We start from the raw sequence: 20,569 nt of genomic DNA on the forward strand, positions 1-20,569 counted from the left end.
AATAATGACAGTATAAAATTCAGTTAGGCAAAATCAACCCATAGATATGTTTATGCCAGCCGTAATAATTATGATATGGGGAAGTGGCGCAGGTCAGATGACATCAATGTCAGGTGGCTTGCTAAGATGATTTTGATATCAGCTAGCAACAACAACTGGAATAAGCGTGGGTCTGGTGTCGCATAGAGTGACGTAGCGTAGCGACGTAGAGAGATGTCACGGACAGTCAAATCCGATTTGAGTGTTTGGAGCTGTTCAGACTCAGACAAGTCTGTCCAAATGTGATTTGAAACTACCTCCCAAAGGTGGTTTCCATCTGGTTTGCAAAAATCAGATTTCATGTGATTAATGACTGTTCAGACTTCATAAGAGCCTTCTGGTTCCAATCTAGATTGGCTAAAAATTTTTGGATTTTGGCTTGCAGTGTGAACGCAGTCATAGAGGTTTGTTCCAAGATGGAACATTTTTTTTAAACTAACACTGTGGTGTTACTTTAGCCTGATGATGATATCCTTTACCCTAACCCTCACCAAGTGGTGATGGTGCCTAAACCTAGGTTGTATTTGTCAGCCTGAATTTTAGACCTACACCGGTCAGCCAACACATTAAAAACACTGAGAGTCGAAGTGAATAACATGTATTAACTTGGCATTAAAATGGCACCTCTCAATGGGTAGGATATATTAGACAGCAATGAATAGTCATGTCTTGAAGTTGGTGGGTTGGAAGCAGGAAAAATGGGCATCTGAGTGACTTTGACAGGCCTAATTGTGATGTCTAGATTACTGGGTCAGAACATCTCCAATATGGCTGGTCTTGAGGGGTCTTCCTGGTATGCTGTGGCCAGTGCCTATCAATAGCTGTCGAAGGAAGGACAACTGATCAACCTGTGGCAGGATCATGGGAACCCAAGGCTCACTGATGTATATGGTAAGTGAAGGCTTGCCCATCTGGTCTGATCCCTCGGATGAGCTACTGTAGCACAAACTGCTGAAAAAGTTAATGCTGGTTAGAGTGCCCATGCTGAGCACACAGGAGAGTCAGAATTGAACCATGAAGCAATGGAAGAAGGTGGCCCCCAGGAAGGTGGCATTAGGATGCAAGGGAAGAAAGCAAGATAGTGGAGGCAGTGTGATGGTCTGAGAAATGTTCTGCTGGGGAAACCTTGTTACCACCTAGCTAAACAACTGTATTTGCTGATGGCAGTGACCTAGTGTGCCCTCCCACATTGCAAAAAGTATTCAGTATTGGTTTGAGGAACACGACAAAGAGTTCAAGGTGTTGCCTTAGCCTCCAAATTCCTCAGTTCTCATTCGAGTTGAGCATCTGCTGGATGTGCTGGAAAAACAAGTTTAAAGGTCTTAAAGAATCTGCTGCTAACTTCTTGGAGCCAGATACCAGAGGACACCTTGAAAGGTATTTTAGAGCCCATTTATCAACAGTTCATAGCTGCTTTAGTGGCATGAGGGGGATCTAAACAATATTAGGCAGGTGGTTTTAATGCTATGGCTGACAGTTTTATGAGGATGTGCTACATGTACACAAGAAGTACCTGATATTAATAAACTAAATCTTCTTGGAATAAATGTGTTCATAACAACACTACTGTTAACTACTAAGCTAACCAGTTAATTGCTGTTGCTCAATGACTCAACCAGTGTGACGTATTGGGCAACATGAGGACAGAAAGATGCTAGCTGCAAACAATAAAGGAGAGAACTGATTACTCAAGTGGGATCCACTCTGTATTCCAACACAAGACAGATTCAAGATTATAGCACTTTTGTAAGGCTTCTCAGATTGCTTCCTTTCGATTTATTTAGACACCTGCAACCTGGCTAAAAAGAGGAATATACTGTATGTTTAAAGTAAAGAAGCAGGTATGTCTTGATTGTCTTCCAAGTGCATATCAATAAAACAAGACCAAATTAAAAAGAAACGCAATCAAAAAATCAAGCAAACAAAAAATTAGAACCTTTCAAACAAAATCAATTTCCTGTTATACTGAAGCAATTACAAAAGAGAGACAAGAGGTGAGTAAAGTATTTTCAACCCCCCACTCCTCTCCAACACCACAAATGTAATCTAGAAACCAAAGATGCTCCTGAAACATAGAGAGAAACACCAACAAAGGTGAGAATAATGGCGTCGTATTGAAGGGAATACTTCACAAAGCCTATTGTGCGAGTATCCTTTTCAGGCAGCAAACCCGCTGTAATTTGGTCTGCGTCATCTGCCTCTAGTCACAATGCAGCACTACAGCTTTGAAATGGATGGCAAATGAAGGCCATTTGTACATAATCACAGCAGATAGAAGAATTCAGAAGCCCTACAATGTGTTGTTGAGGTGCAAAGAAAGACCTTGGTCTATCTGTGGCAGCCAGCGCAGCTAAGGTTTGGCAAGGGAGGTCTTTTTTCCCAGAAACAAGCAAATCAATTCAAATCAAATCAGCTTGCTAGCCGTGACATTTAAACAGTTCAATTTACATCCTTATGTTAAGAGGAGAGCCGCTCTCTAAGATGCCTATTCATTCACAAAGAAATTAGACGTCTATATTTCAGCCACTTAATGGAGCAAATATGCTGTAGCTGTAGTGAGGAAGAAACCATGTCTTTTCATGGTGTACAAAGGGCTGGGCATTGTCTGTCATTACGAGTGGAGCACAAAAACACAGAGAGGGATAATATACATAATATAGACAGGACTGGAAAACAGTACCATGCATGATATGCATGCATTACCAGGTACACGCACACGCAATAGCGTACCAACACACATGCACGCATGAAACCCACATACACACTTTCTCAGTGGTGATGGTGTATGTCCTGAGGGCTGCTGTCCTGCTGTGCAGGCTGGCAGGCACTTTTGTCATGGTGGTCCTTTTGTTTCACATCAAACAAAACACCACAGCTTTGCATACGGCTCCACTAATTTCTGCTAGTGTGCCCCAGCCATTTATCATTGCCTCTCACCCTCTCCTTCTCTCCTCCCCTAACGTGGCTCTGATAGCTGCTGTCCACTAAGTTGTTCTGCTTAGGACGATACAGGCTTCTCCAGACTAGGGCTGACACACTCAGACATTTGCACATGTACACATGCGCACACACATACACTCAGGCAAACAGAAACCCACACATTATGTGCGTACCCACTTGCAGACATAGACAGAGATACCCACAAGTGCACATCAGCACATGCAGACAGACATACACACAGGAAACTGCACTACTACTGCACCGCTTGCAAGCCCGCCAGCTATGGAGAACCTTGAGATAAAAACAAACCTTCTCTTCATCCCCTCCAGAAGCAATAGACAGGATAGTACTCAGAGCTTCGAAGGCAGGCGAGACGTGCATACAACATTAGACGAGGGGATTTTCAGAGCTTGTGTATGGACGCCTTCACAGCCAGGATGATTTTGTCAACAAATTAAAGTGATTTTTTTGCCTGTGTGATGATGAACTCAGGTGAAGGTTACAGTGGTCCTTGAAGAGTATTACAGATAGATAAACATGGAACTTAGTTTGACACAGTTGAAAGGAATACTCCAACATTTTGGGAAATAAACCTGTTTGTGCTCAGACTGGGATTTAGATACTGTATGAGGATCAATATCAATTTCATGTCTGTGCATTCAGTAGAGAGACTGGTCCAGGATGTGTTTAGCAGGGAGTAGTGTTGAAATGACTAACTTTTTTCTTGATTTTCTCTTTTTACACATTTTATATACTAGAAGAAACATTTAAAAATGACAGTGAGAAAAAAAAGTAATGGAGGGGATAATAAACATGTCACAACATTAAAAGGTGAATTTTTAAAAAAGCTGGATGCATGAGTGGAGCTATCGAGTACAATAACAACTACACACATTTTTATATTGCATTCTGCTCTATGACTTGAGGTTTATGGAAAAGTTTTTAATTTTCGAGAAGCATGCTGTAAAAAAGGCTGAGGATTTAAAACAGGAGTGTTTGCACAGTGCTATGTGCGAGCTGTTACCATGCCAGTCATGAAGCTGTACAGACCACTGCCAGACTCAGAGTCCTGCAGAGAGGGCATAATTGGCACTGCCACTGCCATGAGGGTCTCCACAACCGGAAGAGGGGGAATCAGGAAGTTGAAGGAAATTGGGAAATAAAGGACTACATGGAAGAAAATTGATTGTAGGATGGCAAATATCACAGTGAAATAGTTTAGTATATATGGCAACAATTAGTAAAAAGTGAAAAACCTAAAAACTGAAAATGCAAAGAAAGTTACAGTGAGCTTGTTTGGAGATCTTTCCGTGGTAAATGAATAGGAAATCTTAAACAGCCAGAAATATAAGCACAACTTACTTTAACTTACTTGTACTTTATCTTGTGGATATGATTAGGCACATTGTTTGACAGAAATAAGCTTGCATCTTGCATATTTCCATACTGTACTACATTTAAAATTCTAATTTAGTCTAAGGATACCGTATCACAGCGGAGAAATTCAATCACTTTCTAAACTCCAAGCTATGTAAAACGAACTTCTCTGACTCACACTGATTCACCCAGCAGTGTTTCATCTTTCTCATCCTCCACACACCGACATAGCGATGAAGTCCACAAGGAGTGAAGAAATCCTCCATATCTGTCTGTCTCACCTCAAGCATTTCTTCCCACATCTGACACCTAGCCACAACACACGCACGCACGTACGCACGCGCGCACACACACACGCACACACACACACAAACAGACAAAACCACACATGATAGAGAGAAAACTAGCTATATTCATTATAGATTGAAACAGATGGTACTATACAGGAAGTGCACTAAAAGATATTCGGCAAGCAGGTACTGTATGTATGTATGTGGTGTGTTCACAGAGGACACTTAAATGTGTAATCATGTTTTTGAGGGACTGTTGTGGCGGTTGGCTGGTTGTCTGGTTGGCACCCACACATTTGTATACTGGGAGACAGATGCATTCTTACATAACACCTTATATAATGTTGCCCTGTCCTATCCAATAAGAGTGCTCCTTTTTCATTCTGTGAGCGGGAAGGTTAGTGTGGGTTAGACAACCCTTCCTCAACACAACCACCACCAGCATGTCTTACACTTACAGTTACACCCCAACTAGTAGCAATGAAAAAAGATGGAAAGACTGAGCAAAGTGAGAGATGGAGGTATGGCCCATCCCCTCTGTCACTTTCTTGCTATCTGGACCATTCTAGGGGGAGACTTTGTGATCAGGTGAGAAAAGGATGATGTTGACCTGGAACCTACATAGGAAAATTGCCAGTATTGTGTGTATAATTGAGAGATTCAAAGAGAAAGACGGTCCACAGGAAGGCTATAATATCTTGGACTTTGAAGAGAATATATAAATATGGGTTCAGTGTTACGAATGGGGGAACAGGACCCATCTTCCTTTCAAACTACACAGCCGAGAGAGACAGAGAAGGAGGAGCAAGAAGGAGCAGGCTGGCCAAGCATGAAAGCAGATGTCAGAGGAGACTAGAGACTCCAAGGGAGAGATAGAGATATGGAGAGAACTGAAACAGTGAACTGAGATGGATGGATGGATTTCGTGATAGCTGAGAATGATAGAGAGGGTAAAAGGGCGAAAAAGGTGGGGGCGAAGCAGAGAAAACGCAAGCAGCCTTCCCCCTGCAGCGAAAGTCTCTCTTTCTCTCTTGCGCTCTCATTCAAAGGCAGTTAGCTACTCTTTGATGTATCTATAATTAGTCAGTACACACTGTGAAGTGTTTTAAAAGAAATCAAATTGCAATGAAACACTTGAGTGCTCAAAACAGGGGCTAACATGCTCCGGAGCAAGGGGAGCGAGCAGGAGAAATTAATGGTGGGGCTTTTTGATGTGCTTGATCAGAAATGTATTTATTAACTGCAAAGGGGAGTAGTAATTAACCCACAGACAGCTTGTTTTCTCTGGGTCTTCTCATGTGTCAAACGGTTCATCCCGCAAGGCTCTACTCTCCATTCGCCTGCTCCTGCGCACACACCTCCCATTCTGTCCCGCTGGACCACTTTCTCCTCAATTAAGTAGAAGATGTGCGCGTGTATGTATATCTATATGTGTGCTTGTATGTGCATGAGTTTGTGCATGCTTATGTGCGAGAGAGTGCAACACACAGCGATAACAAGTAAGAAATGTACAGTGGTTGCTTTAATTCCCATGTGTATATTTATATGGAATACTTTATATTAACAATGCACCCAAACAAAATATATAACGCAAAAAAAAGATTGACTTGGACAAGTCAACAGTCAACTTCTCTCTGAAGACAAAGTTGTATAGGTGGGAGCTTATACAAACTATAAGTGTTCATATCTGTTTGTGTTAGTTTTGGGTTAGAATAGGTGAAGGAGGAGGACTGATAGATAACAGAAGCTGAGATGGCCTCGAGGGAAACCTGACTATGGCATTTTCAAACACCCTGTCACTTAAAGTGAACACAAAGATCTTTCAAGTGTCTGTTTTGATGTTATCTTCCCCATACTGCATCTGTTATATGCTGTATTTATATAGGCATGCACTGTATATGAGTGTTTTAAGAGGGTTTTCACACAACAAGGACAAAACATAAAAGAAAGCAGTTAGAACCTTGTGAGGCCTTAACATACACATAAAGAGTGTGAGGAAAAGTCTGACTGAAACACAGAGAGACAGAAAGATACCAACAGAGAGAATAGCTAGTCTTCGTCACACAGCGAGAAAGCCCAAGAGATTGTGAGGCTGTCACGGACAAAACACTGCATGAATATTTAGCAGCCAAATTAAAATTACAAAATACTAAACAAAAAAGAGTAGGTGAAAGAAAAGGAAGAAAATAAAATATTCCTGAAAACACCAGTGGGACAAGTGCCCACCTTTAATCCCCCACTAACCGTATTCTCATTGTGTCTCCTCCCTTCTCCTCCTCCCCCTCCTAGGAAAAGAGGAGAGATATGTCCTAAATAATATGGGATGTGGTGAATATAGCTGTAAATCCTCCAGATCAAGAAACCAGCTGACTGGCAATGTATCCAAGCTCACAGATCATAGAGAGGCTTGCAAACACAGCTAGCACAGTGTGTTACTTTGCAGAGCTTAACCTCTTCCACTCCTGCCCCCCTACCATAGACCCATTTCTGGTGGGAACATGGTATCTTTAGAGATAGATAGGAGGTCAGCAGTACATGCCACATAGACGTGAAAAACATCATCTGAAAGCTGTGAACCTGAAGATTAATTTGAGATGCAACTCCGCACTATGTGTCAAAGCTCTATTGTAATAAACCTGTGATAGCTAAATATTGTGTTTTGGTTAGGCGCCTATTCGAATTTTGAAAGATTAGAGTGTATAAGGGCTAAGGACATTATGAGGAAGTATATGATGGTCATTCCCATGCTCAATAATGTCTTATAAGTTGTTGATACAGTTTTTGGCTTGATAATATTTGTTATATTGATTTTGTGCCAAATTTGACCATTCATGTAGATTTCTGTAGGAATTTAATTTGCGGAAATATGTGACAAATATAACATGATGTTTCTTTGCAGTGTCAAGGTAAATTAAAGTTATCAGACAAACTGTAAAATAATAATTAGATGTTAACTTTTTTCATTCTTAAAATGTTAAGAAAGGAGCTCAAATCCAGAGTAAGGACATACTCTTTTAGGGTCACATTAACTGCTCTGTATGTTCAACTGAAACACACATTAGACATGACAATAATAGTAATTTAAATCAACATAATTTCTAGGAAGCACAAGCAGCATTCAGCAACCTAGCATGATAGCAACATTAACTTCCTTGCGATCAAACATTACACCTAAATGCTTTTCTGTTTCAGTGAGAATAACTCACCGTGATGGTATAGGCTATCTGCACACTGAAGCTTTACTATTACATAACTCTAGTCATTAAAACACTAACAGAGGAGAAAGTGATGATCAATATGCAATGCAGAATCCCACAAGGACATCACAGTTAACCAAACACTAGAAAATAAAACATTAACCTCAGAAGTCTTCATATAACCCGCAAAAGACACACTGTAGGCCCATTTAGCTGAAGGGTGCGGTTATAAAGCCAAGACACTGGCCAAACCTTTATTTCCACCCTCCCATGTGCACCATTAATTCCTTCAAATCAACTTACCCTTCACCATTTTTCAACCTATTCTATCCCTCCTTTAAGGCTGAGCGATCTGCATGCCTTGCCACAGATCTAGTTTAACAGTACCAATGTAGTTGCATTGCCATCTCTAAATTTCTTCATCTAGCCCTCTCTTTTCTCCTGTTTTACTCCTGTTCTTGATATGCAGAGGAGGTGGATAGTGCTCAAGGACAAGGATGAACCAGATTGTTTACAGAACCAGTACGTCTTCAAAGAAACTAAATGCTATTTATTTTTAATTGTTCCACCATGTTTCACACACTATCACTCTGCTGTGTCTCCCTGAGGTGTTTAGTGTTGGGGCTGCATGTTAGTATTCATATACAGAGAGAGAGAGAGACATAGAGAGCGATAGAGGCAGAGAGAGAGAGAGAGGGAGAGGGAGAGGGAGGGAGAGAGAGAGAGAGGCAGAGAGAGGGGGAGAGGGAGAGGGAGAGAGAGAGAGAGAGAGAGAGAGAGAGAGAGAGAGAGAGAGAGAGAGAGAGAGAGAGAGAGAGAGAGAGAGAGAGACAGAGACAGAGACAATATATTTTTTTTTTGCATACTTACATGTTTGTATACATGTATGGATGTTAGTGCTGCGGCGTTGCAAACTTCACTCTGAGACGATGCGAGTGCTGGAATATGTCATTTCTCTTACATTAACTTGTATGTGAGTGATTATGCTGACATGAGCCTACTGTGTGTCTCAGTGTGTCTTTTGTGTCAGTAGGAGGTAGGAAGGATAAGCGGAAAACTGAAACACTCACCAGCTCAACGAAAGACAGCCCTCCATAGCTGTGGGCCACGATGAAGACATTCTTGGCTGCGGCTTTGGACACAAAGTGGTCCCACACGTATAGCACGTGTTCCTCAGAAGAACCATTTTCCTGCAAGACAAAAAGCCACTCCACTGTTAGACGCACAGCCAAAAAGACAAAACTGACAACAGAAACGTTAAAGACTTGAGCAAACTCTAACAAACACAGTCGTCCAATTACAATTTATTTAAGGTGTCAGAATCCAGCATCAATATAGTAATCAAACTCTTTGAAATGCAGTCCTACAATGTTGAAACCTGCACCCAAGGCCCGCCAAAAGGAGAGAGGTATAAAAGAGAAATAAAAAAAGCGGTGGTGGCCTGAGGTGATTTCTATAAAGAGCCACACTTCAGCGGATCAATAAGTCTTGCATATTGCAAATGCCCTAAATGTAAAACTCAATAGGCTGGGTGACGTAACGTTTAAATCTTAATTTGTACCCCATTGCTCAATCGATGGTCCATCTATACGCCAGCAGAGGCATAATGGGAAGACACTTGGGGAAGGTCAAAGGAAAAACAACAGTCAGGGCATAAACACATACATACATAAAACACACAATCAGGCACATTATTGCACCTATGCATATACTCACAAAGACTGTCTCTCATCTGCATGGACACAGTCTCTCACACTCACACACACACACACACACACACACACACGACTACAAGACATGTTTAATTAACCAGAGTTGTAAGCACTTATCCAGTGCTGTACAGAACAATAGTAAAAGTACAGGCGAGAAAAGGGCATCCGTTAATGAACTTGTGACATTGATTCAAGACTTTGATTTCCTATCAAACTGTCTGCTTCACAATAGAAAGCAACAATGCATTCCCAGAAGAGGTTACACTGCATATTGAGCCCCATTGACTTGAAACACCTGTATCCCTACATCATAACATTGCACCACACTGAGTGCAAACATGATATTCACACACACACACACACACACAAGCATATACACATTTATCTTAATTAGTATAGAGATTTATATAAAAAATAATATCTTGAAATAAACAAACACATGGTCTATAGAGAATGGAACCATATATGTTAATTGAGTGTCAAACTGTTAAATTTTGTCTCCAAAACAAATAATTAGTGATATGAGGTGAAGGATAGTGCAGGTGTCTTAAGAGACTATCCTGTTAGCATCAGTTTATAAAGTAAGACAGTATATTATCACATAAAGATATTTAACATTTGCTCACCTAAATGTGGGAATTGAGGAGGCAGTGAAACACACTTGCACTCTCACACACACACACACTAAAGAAAATATGGCTTAAACTTTACTTTTAGGAGAAAGTAAGACAACTTGTGATTTGACGGGATGTTTTTGCTTGCAAGTATCTGTGTGTACAACTTTGTGTGTGCAAGTGTGTGCGCTTGTACTATTTGATGATGTGCTGATGTGTGTTTTAGTTGCTGTGTTTGTCTAGAGGTAAATTAACCTGTCAGAGTGTTTGTGTTTACTGCTAGATTAGCATGAGGGGGTTGTAGTGTCAGCACCCACCGCCATTCACAGAGTGTGATGCAAGAGCAGGCAACTCCACTCTGCCCTGCCCTTCTGCCATCAGTGCATGTGGGCGTGTGTGTGTGTGCACGGAGGGGCTGGCTGAAGCAGAGTTGTCTGTCTGAAATGCTGTGACATCAAAGTCCTTTGAAGTCTCCCTCCTCTCTCCTCCGCCATGTCACCCTTCATCTGTGAAGCCCATTTCATTAGCCTGCCTCTCTCCCTCACTCCTTCCATCTCTTCTACCTTCTTTTCCTCCGCTGATGCCACCTGTTCTTCACGCTCCTCCGTCTCAAGTTTTGTCCACTTCTACACCCACCCCTTAGTGATAATGTCTGATATGAAGACGCTAGGTGGGGTTTACCGCTGTACACTGAACATAATGTCAGTGTTACATCCATTTTTTATAGAATCTATTTATTTATTTACTAATAATATAATTTTAATATACATATATTGCATGGTTGATGTCTTCATTGTGGCAAGTGAGAGGCCCAATTGTTCCAGCTCCATCACCCAACCTTGCACTCTATCACACGCACATTCTTCGTTTTCACCTTCATCAGCAGGCGACAGAGTGACTGACTACCTGGCATGGCAGTGTAGTGAATTATCTAAACAGCATTTGCATATTGTTGCAATTATTTCCTGGGGTTAATTAGCTGCAGTGGAGCACACCACCCTGTGAGACCGGCTTCCTGTCACCAGCTCTCACACAGTATCTTACCTTATTTATTTATTTGCCGCTGTTTGTGTGTCTGTGTTTGTGTCCGTGTATGTTGTGTGTGCATCTGTCAGCACTGCCAGAGTAGTGTCCCAACTGCACACCTGTTGCCAGCATCCTTCAGCCATGACTGTCAGGGGACACTGAGGATGCGTACTGTTTGTGTGTGTGTGTGTGTGTGTGTGTGTGTGTGTGTGTGTGTGTGTGTGTGTGTGTGTGTATGTGTGTGTGTGTTTACCGAGTATATAGCGATCCATACTGTCCCCTCAGAGAATATAAAATACAAATCTACTGCCTAGACAGTCTCAGGACCAGACAGTCTCCAGATGCTGACAGCTAAATATTATCAAAAAGAAGTAGAAATGTGCAGAGAGAACTAGAGGAAAAGAGATAGAAAGAGAGAAGGGGTGAGCACAAACACGCACACACACACACACACACACACACACACACACACACACACGCACACAGAATTAATGTGCATTTATTGTCAGTCATCATGAACTCCAGTGCAGACAGCTCCCTATAGTACAATCGACTTTAAGTACTTTCATCCCACAGCCTGTGATTATAGTGATATACGTATACTCAGATATTGGACAGCTCAGTCAGTGAAGCAATGGATGCTACCAAACACATCTTTCAGAAAAATATAACGGCTACTATATGAACATACATCCACATTGAGTTTTTACACAGCTCTAAAGGCTGTAGTGAGTCAACTGACCAAAATGTGGTTTTAGCCATCTAAAATTCCTTCTATCCGATCAATAGAACGCTGGTTAGATGTTGTACCTTACGTCACCATAAAAACCACTGGACAACCTACTACGCAACACTGTGCATGACTATTTACCCCACTTTTAGTATATAAGTGTTTCCAACTGTTACTCCTTTGTTGAATGTCTTTGCCTTCTATTGTCCAGTTTTCAAGATTTTGTTCGATTTAGCTGTTTCCATTACTTACAAAGGAACAACTCACAATTGCATGCACACACAGACACATACACACACACATCAACAGGCATGCTCCAGTTTATGCACACGGATGCACGTGCACATACACTCTCCTGTTTCTTCAAACGTTGTCCGGTCCAATACTTGCCCTGTGTTTATTCACTGTAATGAGAAGCAGGGAGAGGAGAGTGGAGGAGAGGAGTGTGCTGCAGCCAGAATAACAGCCCCAACGCCAACACAAACCCAGTGTCTGACCAACACAGGAAACAATGAATCTAACAACATCAACACACTCTGACAAACAACCAGTTCAGACCTCCCTGCACCTCCCTTCTGCTCCTCCTCCTCAGTCATCAAAACCACACAGGACTACAGAACTTCTGAGGATGTTGGATTCTCTAGTTGGGAGATGGTGAGCAGTGTGGACCGGAAGGAATCTAGTGGATAAGAGCCATTATACTTTTTACACTCAGAAACCTTTCAGTGTGAGCCAGCAGTGTCAGGACAGTGTCACGGGATCCCTAAACAACTTTATTGGGTTTGGCAATGTTGGTTTCAATCTTGCATGAATAATAAGTATTTCAATGTGTTAGAGCAAATGCTGAAATAAAATTAAAAGTAAAACAAACATACATCAAAAGACACTATTAGTCTAAAGTTGATTCCCTCAAAGGAAGAGGTAGAAACAAATGATCAAATTACTCCGGAGCTTACTCACTTTGTGTCACACTCACTCTCTCTCACTCTCTCTCTCTCTCTCTCTCCCTCTCTCTCTCTCTCTCTCTCTCACATGAACACACACACCCAAACCCTGACTATCTAACTATTCTCTCTCTCTGTCCCCTCCTGGTCTCAGGCCACACACTAGGTAAAGCCACCAGCAGCCCCTGTCATTACATTTTTTAAATATGTACTGATCAGCACAATACAAGACTGCTTCCATTTGGCCTATTGTTTAAATATTAAATAAACAATGTATATAATTGCATGTTTGGTATTAGCAAAGAGGTCATTAGAGTGAGTTAGTTTGTTTTTGTGTGTGTGGGAGTGTGTGTGATTGCGTTCATGTCTCTGAGCACACAATTAAAAAACGGACCTCAACGACACCTGTTTGCAATTGCATTCTAATCAATGCCTGGGACGTGTACTCCTTCGCCATCTCTTTTCCTTTCTAACCACCCCCCCCCCCCCCCCCCCCCAACGTCTTTGTTTCTTTCTTTACTCTCTTTCAAGGGAGACAGAGAGCTGAAGTTAGCTAGAAGCTGTCTGGGAGCTGATGGGTCTGCTAGAGTGGGGGAAGAAGGTATGGAGCAAATTAGTGGCAGAGATGGGAAAATAATGACTGTGGCATTGTGGGTAATTAGCAGGTATAGTACCTATGGAGGGTTGGGAATATAATGATGTGAGAAAGAGACAGAGAAAAGGGAGAATGAGGTGAAAAACGTGTGCAAGACTAACAAGAGGGGGGAAACTGTGTGTGCGTGTGTGAGAAAGAGAGGAAGACAGAGAGAAATGTATGTGTAGGTGTGTTATTTGACTTTGCAATAAGTGAGTGACTGGGAGAGAGCGTGAGCCAGAGAAAGGAGAAAAACTATAGTGTACATGTCATCCCTCGTGCAGATTAGCGTTCACAGACTGTATACAATAAAATAGCATGACCTTGGTGGGGTCAGTCTGCTCTGACAATATTTGCCAGGGCATTGTTTCAAATCAATAACTCATTAACAAAGTACAAAGGAAGTTGCTGTGGGTTTGTGAGATTCTTTATTAGAAAAGAGCGGCTGCGGGCCAGAAAGGTCATCGCTGTGACATCTCGGCTAGCCTCGCGCTGCTGCCCGGATTGTCAGGTGAAATTACTGCGAGCCATTAATTGACATAAGGCAAAGGAGAGCGGGCAGGCAGACAAGGCTGTGTTTGTTCCAAGATGACCCTGAGGTGCTGTGTGTGTGTGTAAGTCTCTGTGTGTGTCTGTGTATGTCTTTATTCGGGTCAGCCTGTATCCACAACAGGACTGTGTGCAGAGAGAGAGAGAGAGAGAGAGAGAGAGAGAGAGAGAGAGAGAGAGAGAGAGAGAGAGAGAGAGAGAGAGAGAGAGAGAGAGAGAGAGAGAGAGAGAGAGAAAGCTCAGTGGGTGGGGAGGTGTGAGGGAGGGCAGGATGGATGTGTTTGATGGTTGACCTGACTAGAAGATTGGGAGCAGGGATCTGAGACCAGCTACACTGGTTCTGCCTTGAGCAAACACACAAATACACAGGTACGCGAACACACACATATGTTATACTTAAACTACACATAACACAGACATGCTCACATACTCAATTCAAAATCTAACAGATTCAATCCTATTTGAAACTTTGATAAGTCAAATGACAAGAAGATAAATCTGACATTAAAACATGCCACACATCACCACCACCACCACCATTAAAGGGTAGCTCATGAAGACATGCACACAGGTCAAAGCTTTTACTCTCCCACACATACACACCAAATACAAAGATGGCATCTAGCCAATTTGCTCTCTGCAGCAAGCAGGTGAGCTGCCCTCTAGCCCTGGTCATTGACCTCTCCTCTGACCAAGTTCAGAGGTTAATCAAGTCCCTACCTGTCCTTGGATATGCTGAGCCTTACTTCTTGGCACGACCACAGGCCAAAGGTCAAATAAACCCTGTCTGTATAATTGCTTGTGGGCCACAGATTGGGGCAAAGGGGTGAAGGTGACAAAGAGCAAAAGAGCCCAGTCCCATAGAGAAAAACTGTAGAGCCATGTCGAATACAATTACCAGTGTGTGTGCTTGTGTGTCCATGTCTTAATGTTTATAATCAAGTCTTGGGGTGTGTGTGGGCGTGTGTGTGTGTGTGTGTGTGTGTGTGTGTGTGTGTGTATGTTAGTGAATCCTCATGACATTTTGTAGTACAGTGTGAACATGGGGGAACAGGACATCATCAGCTAAACACAGACAAGGACAAGGATCTCCGCTGGCCCCTGTAGACAGTTGCAGCTGGAAGTAATGGGTCTTGCAGAGGTAGTACCTAAATAATGTCTCTTCCTTTAGGAAACACGCTCTCAGTTCCTATTTTCAACAGCTAAGAGACCGTGTTACATCAATTCTAACCATAGTGAATGGTAAAAAATGGTTTAAGACAAGGGATTTAAACAATGCCTTGAATAGAAACACAAGCACACTGAAGAGCCCTGATATTTTTTTCTCCACTGTCGCGTGAATAAATATAGGGAAAAACGGAAAGGTGTAATACATTTGACACTCTCAAGTCTCAATCATACAGATCTCTTTTTCTTGAAGTTGTACTGAAGCTGAATATAGTAGGGATAAAAGAGCAGAAGGAATAGCCACGATCTGCTATTACAAAATGCTATAGGAGTGAAGGCTTCTTTGTCCAACTCTCTGAACATTTAAGTAACATACAATGTGACATGTTAAAAGGAAAAGCATAAAAAACTAAGAGAGAAAGAGAAAAGTATTCCAGTCATTTATAAAAATAAGTGGTGCTTAAAGAAAAGCGAAGCTCTGTTTTTTGTCCCCTTTGCTCTTTTTTTCCCTTCTTCTTTCCAGGGCCTGCTGGCCTAATCCCAGCCAGCCAGCCTTGGGTGAACTCTTTGGAAGCTTCTTAAGCCCATGAATGTGCCTTTTGTTCCTGCCATTCCTCCGCTTGGCTGACAGAAAATAGCTAACTGGATTACTGCTAAAATTCAGAGTAAAGTGAACTCCCAAACTTCTATATGGCAAAGTGCTAAGAAAGCCCCCCCACCCCACCCCTCCACTATCCTCATCAGCATCCCTCCGATCAGACTTTCTATCCTTCCATCCCTCCCTCTGTGCTTTCTCCTTCTCTCCCTCCTCCATCAACATCCCCCTAAACATGGCCCAGTGGTGTGTGATCTGGAGGAGAGGAGAGAAGAGGGATTAGATAAGGTTGAGAGGTTGCACACTATGAACCCAAGGCTAAAAAGTAAGAATCCTAAAAGCAGTTTAGAGCTTATTAATGTGTGTAAGGAAGCGTATTAATCAACTCAACTCTATCAGGGACTGGTGTGTATGTGTGTGTGAGGCTTTGTGAGTCAATGTAATAAAAAATGAATGCATATCGTAATTGTATGAGTCTTATTTGTATAAATACAGAGTAAAACAGGTGTTGAGTTAAGCTTTTTTTGTATAATGTTGAATTTCATTATATTACAGTTAGGAAAGCTATATATTTGAGTGTGTGTGTGTGTGTGTGTGTATGTGTGTGTGTGTGTGTGTGTGTGTGTCTTACTGAATGGCTGTGTGCAGGTGGTCTGGCAACTCAGCGGGAGTTAGAGTGTGAGGTGTGGGGAATGAAAAAGGTTTGTGTGTGTGTGAATGTGTGTGTCTTGGGTGGGTGTTGTTAAAAAAGATGAAAACAGCCCTGCTAAAGACGTTTGATTTGATCCACCACCCACCCCGACTAACAGAGGTAAAAGAGAAGGGTACACACACACGCACGCACACACACACGCACGCACACACACACACGCACGCACGCAAGCGCACACACACACACACACAAATGTCAAAACCTCCTAGTCCTTTTTCCACCTCTTTTACTCTTTTGTCTGCCAGTATGTGTGTGTCTCTGCATATCTGCATGTGTGTATGTGTGTGACCGCTTACTCCAGGGTAGACAGAAGCACAGAAGTGGAGAGTAAAGCAGTGGAGGAGGAGGCGTAGACGATAGAGGCGAGGTCATACACACTAACATCCTGCTGACTTCTGGGTCAAAGGTCAAAATTCAAGGGGCACCAACATAGAGCCAACCTGCTCACTCATTAATCTTTATACTGAGACTTGCAATCCCTGAATCTAAGGACAAGTGTATTTGTCTGGATAATCTAAACCTTCTACATGACCCCCTATTTTTCTGGCTAATGAGGATCATTTTGTATTAGTCTGTGGTCTGAGAAATATTAGACATAGAAAGATTTTTTTTAAAAACCATCTCAAACCATCTTCAGTGAATACTGCACTGGTACTGAAATTGATATTAAACAGGACAAAATGAACATGGAAATAGGGTGATGTGATATTTTCTTAAATCTTAAGTAATTATGTTGTCTATCTGTCCTGACCTCAATCTCATGGACCTGTGAAAAGGTAAGACTGTTAAAGTGCACAATATTTTCAAAGACACACCATGGCTGTATATCACCTTTGTCTCAGTGCCTCTGACCCTGTCTGTCATGCATTATGCAGGTATGAGGAAAGCAAACTGAGCTCAATATCAAGATGTGAATAATATTGCATCCTTCCTTGTAGGATAGGGAAACCTTGGTTGGGACCGTGTTAACGATCACTGCTAGCGTTATAGAGTGCTAGAGATTTCAGGCAACAGGAGGGGAGTGGGAAAAGAGAAGGAGAAGAGATAAATATGGAGAAAAAAAGAAATGGAGGAAGAGAGACATCACCAAGAGAATCCTTCAAGTTAGTCCTTTAAAATAAAAACAAGTTATCGATACAAGCTCCCATCGTCACGAGCATAACAACATGGGATGGATTGGATTCACAATAAAAATATAAGATAAAAAAAATATGAAATCAGCCATTTAGAGAGCTGACACATGCAAGTTGGTTTAACTAGATTACATTACAAGTGGTTCGGGACTGTTTACTGTAGGACCTTCATGTCAGATGCAAAGCCAGTTCATCAGTTGTATGATGGGGGGATCCAGCACACATGTAAAGAAGTGTGACAGAGTAAGATAGCGCTTCAGCTAATTATCCCTTATTAGAGCGTGTGTAAAGATACTGCCAGGGGGGTGAGAAAAAAAAAAAGCCTGCGTTGACAGCTCACACACCGCCCGCTTGTCCCACAGCAGCTCTAACTCTTGTCAGACATTAGAGAGTGACGTCTTTCGCACGCGCGCACACACACGCACAAATACTCGCCCACACATAGCGCACATACATTGCTATGACTATACTACCTTCAACCACAGTAAGACACAGATAATCAATATATAAGACAATGTGTAGCTCATCTTGCCCACAATTTTTAACATGTTACTGAATGAGAGCCTTTAAAAAAGACAGAAAAAAAATATTTTTGATCTTCTCACAGCAGAAAATTGAATGAATGGATTTTGTTGGCAGGACTGAATCAAATGCTGTCTATTAAGACGGGACTATTGCTGTGTCACACATCACTTTGGCTATATTTATTTTCATATTGGAACTACATATATGAAAAGGGTCGCTTCCTTTGTTTGACCACAAAGGTAAACTGGCCAAGCAAGGTGCCCCCAGCCACGTGTGTGTGTGTGTGTGTGTCTGTGTGTGTGTGTAGATCTGTGTGTGTGTGTATGATTAAGGGATGTGTGGTCAGTGTCACATGATAAGAATTTTGCAGTGTGTTTGCAGAGTGTGTGTTAAGGAGATAATAATCCCAGCGGTCAACAACAGTGAAGGGCCAGAGCTACACTGACCAGCCCACTATCTGAGAGAGAAAAAGAGAGAGAGAGAGAGAGAGAAAGAGCGAGAGAGGGAGGTAGCCATGTGGTTAACACTTGCTCACTGAGAGGCGACTGGAGCTCGGCCAACCTCTTCACACACAGGCTGACCACACAAGAGCCTCTCTTTCTCCCTCTGCCTCCCATCCTCCCTCGTTACCTAACATTTCCTTTCCTCGTTTCCTCAGCTAGCCACCTCCCACCATCCTCCGCTCCACAACTTCTTGCAACTTTTGTTTCCTCCAAATTCCTCCCTCCCCTTTTCTCACCTATGTCTACTCCTACCTTCTCCCATGACCCTAAACGAACACGACCTTGTCAATCTGCCCACCTCCCCCATCACATCTACTTTTGTACATCTATCCTTCTGTCTCCTCTCTCAGTCCATCCCTCCATCCCTCCCTCCTTCTGCAACATACCCGTATAGGGATCCGTTCAGTCTCTGTCTCCTTCTGAGGGTTGCGGTACTTCTCATAAAATTCTCTTTTCTTCTTGCCCTCTTTGTCATCTTTACGTTCTCTCTTTTCAGCCGGTTCATCCAAGGGATCGGTCGGAGAGGGCAGAGGAGAGGACTTGGACGGTTTCTCCACTTCTAGGTAGTTCTCGTTAGGGTTGAGCACCATCACGCTGTAGCCCTCCTAAAACAGATTACATAAGTATGTGAATTAGAGTCATTGCATCGGTATCATCTACATCAAATACTGTTCATATTAAGTGTTCAGCATTCAGCATGATATTTAATATCTTTTGCTGTAGAAAAGTACATTATAATGAAGTGCTTCATAAGGCTAAATAAATACTCAAAATTCACCAGTTACAATGCAATTTAGGAATATTATCAAAGTACAAAAGTAAAATGTCTGTAGTGGAAAAGACTATCTCTATGTATAAAATAAATGCATCATAGATAGACCAGAAATAAAACTATGTGTTTTTTTTTCTTGTTTTGTGTTTATAGTTTTTTAAAATTTCTTAAACATACAACAAAACTTTGACAGGAAACTGCATGATAATCTTTGCTTTAGCAACTTTGCTATTTAGTTTAACCCTGGTAGGGGTTCATGGGGTATAAAAAAGAGCTCTGCAGTGGATATCTAAGACCAAATAATACAAGGAAAACACTTGAAAGACCCCGGCTGTTAGATAACTGGAGTAAAAGATGCAAATCAAGCCAGAGAGAAACAGTAGAGAAAGTATCAGAGTGTCACTGCAGGGACAAGCCTGAGAAATAAGTGGGGGATTGGAATTCAGTGACGGTGGTTTCAGTCGGTGAATAGCATTTAGTGACTCCAAAGGCCATGTGTCACTTAATATCAAACCCAATCGATCCCACCATCAGTCAGTGCAAGAGTTAGCCCTAACTGCATACGCATCTGCGTGTATGTGCACGTGTGTGTGCCTGACTTGAAACTTCTATAGACACAACTCAACTCAACTTAAAAAGAACAACTCTTTTTTTTTAAACGCTAACAAAACAAAATTTGAATAAACATTGATAACTGATTCAAAATATCAAAAAATAAAATAAATAGTTAAAATAACCAAGAAATATCCTCTATAGGAGGAAAAAATCCCAAGTGATTAAATAAAAGAGTATGAGAGAGGGGAAGTGTATTATGGAGAAAAGGAAGTTTTCTTGTAGCCTTTAGTGACTTCTTCAACTTTGAAGCCATTTTAATTAACTCTGTTTATTGTCTCAAGCACGCTGAAACTTAAGCAGGAAATAGATGGATTCCTGTTTCACTTTGGTTGTGAACACACAACTCCCATTGTGAATACACATACACACATCCCAAGACTCAAACGTATGGGTATGTGCCTGTGCAAACACACACACACAAAAACACACACTAAGGAGTATGAAAGATATCAGTGCTGACAAAAAGACCTTTAGGAGATGTGAGAGAGAGTTAAG

General features: G+C 41.8%; 1 protein-coding gene across 1 annotated transcript in view; it reads right to left on the reverse strand.

Moving 5' to 3' along the window:
* The window catches only part of fam172a (family with sequence similarity 172 member A), a 149,733-nt gene that overhangs the window by 71,126 nt on the left and 58,038 nt on the right, over positions 1-20,569 (reverse strand). Inside the window, exons 7-8 of the mRNA XM_053326109.1 lie at positions 19,074-19,292; positions 8,914-9,033 (exon numbers count right to left, since the gene is read on the reverse strand). Coding sequence (XP_053182084.1) covers positions 8,914-9,033; positions 19,074-19,292 — 339 coding nt within the window. The remainder of the gene's footprint in view (positions 1-8,913; positions 9,034-19,073; positions 19,293-20,569) is intronic.

This window comes from Scomber japonicus, chromosome 9 (genome assembly GCF_027409825.1).
Source record: "Scomber japonicus isolate fScoJap1 chromosome 9, fScoJap1.pri, whole genome shotgun sequence".
NCBI classification, from domain to species: domain Eukaryota; kingdom Metazoa; phylum Chordata; class Actinopteri; order Scombriformes; family Scombridae; genus Scomber; species Scomber japonicus.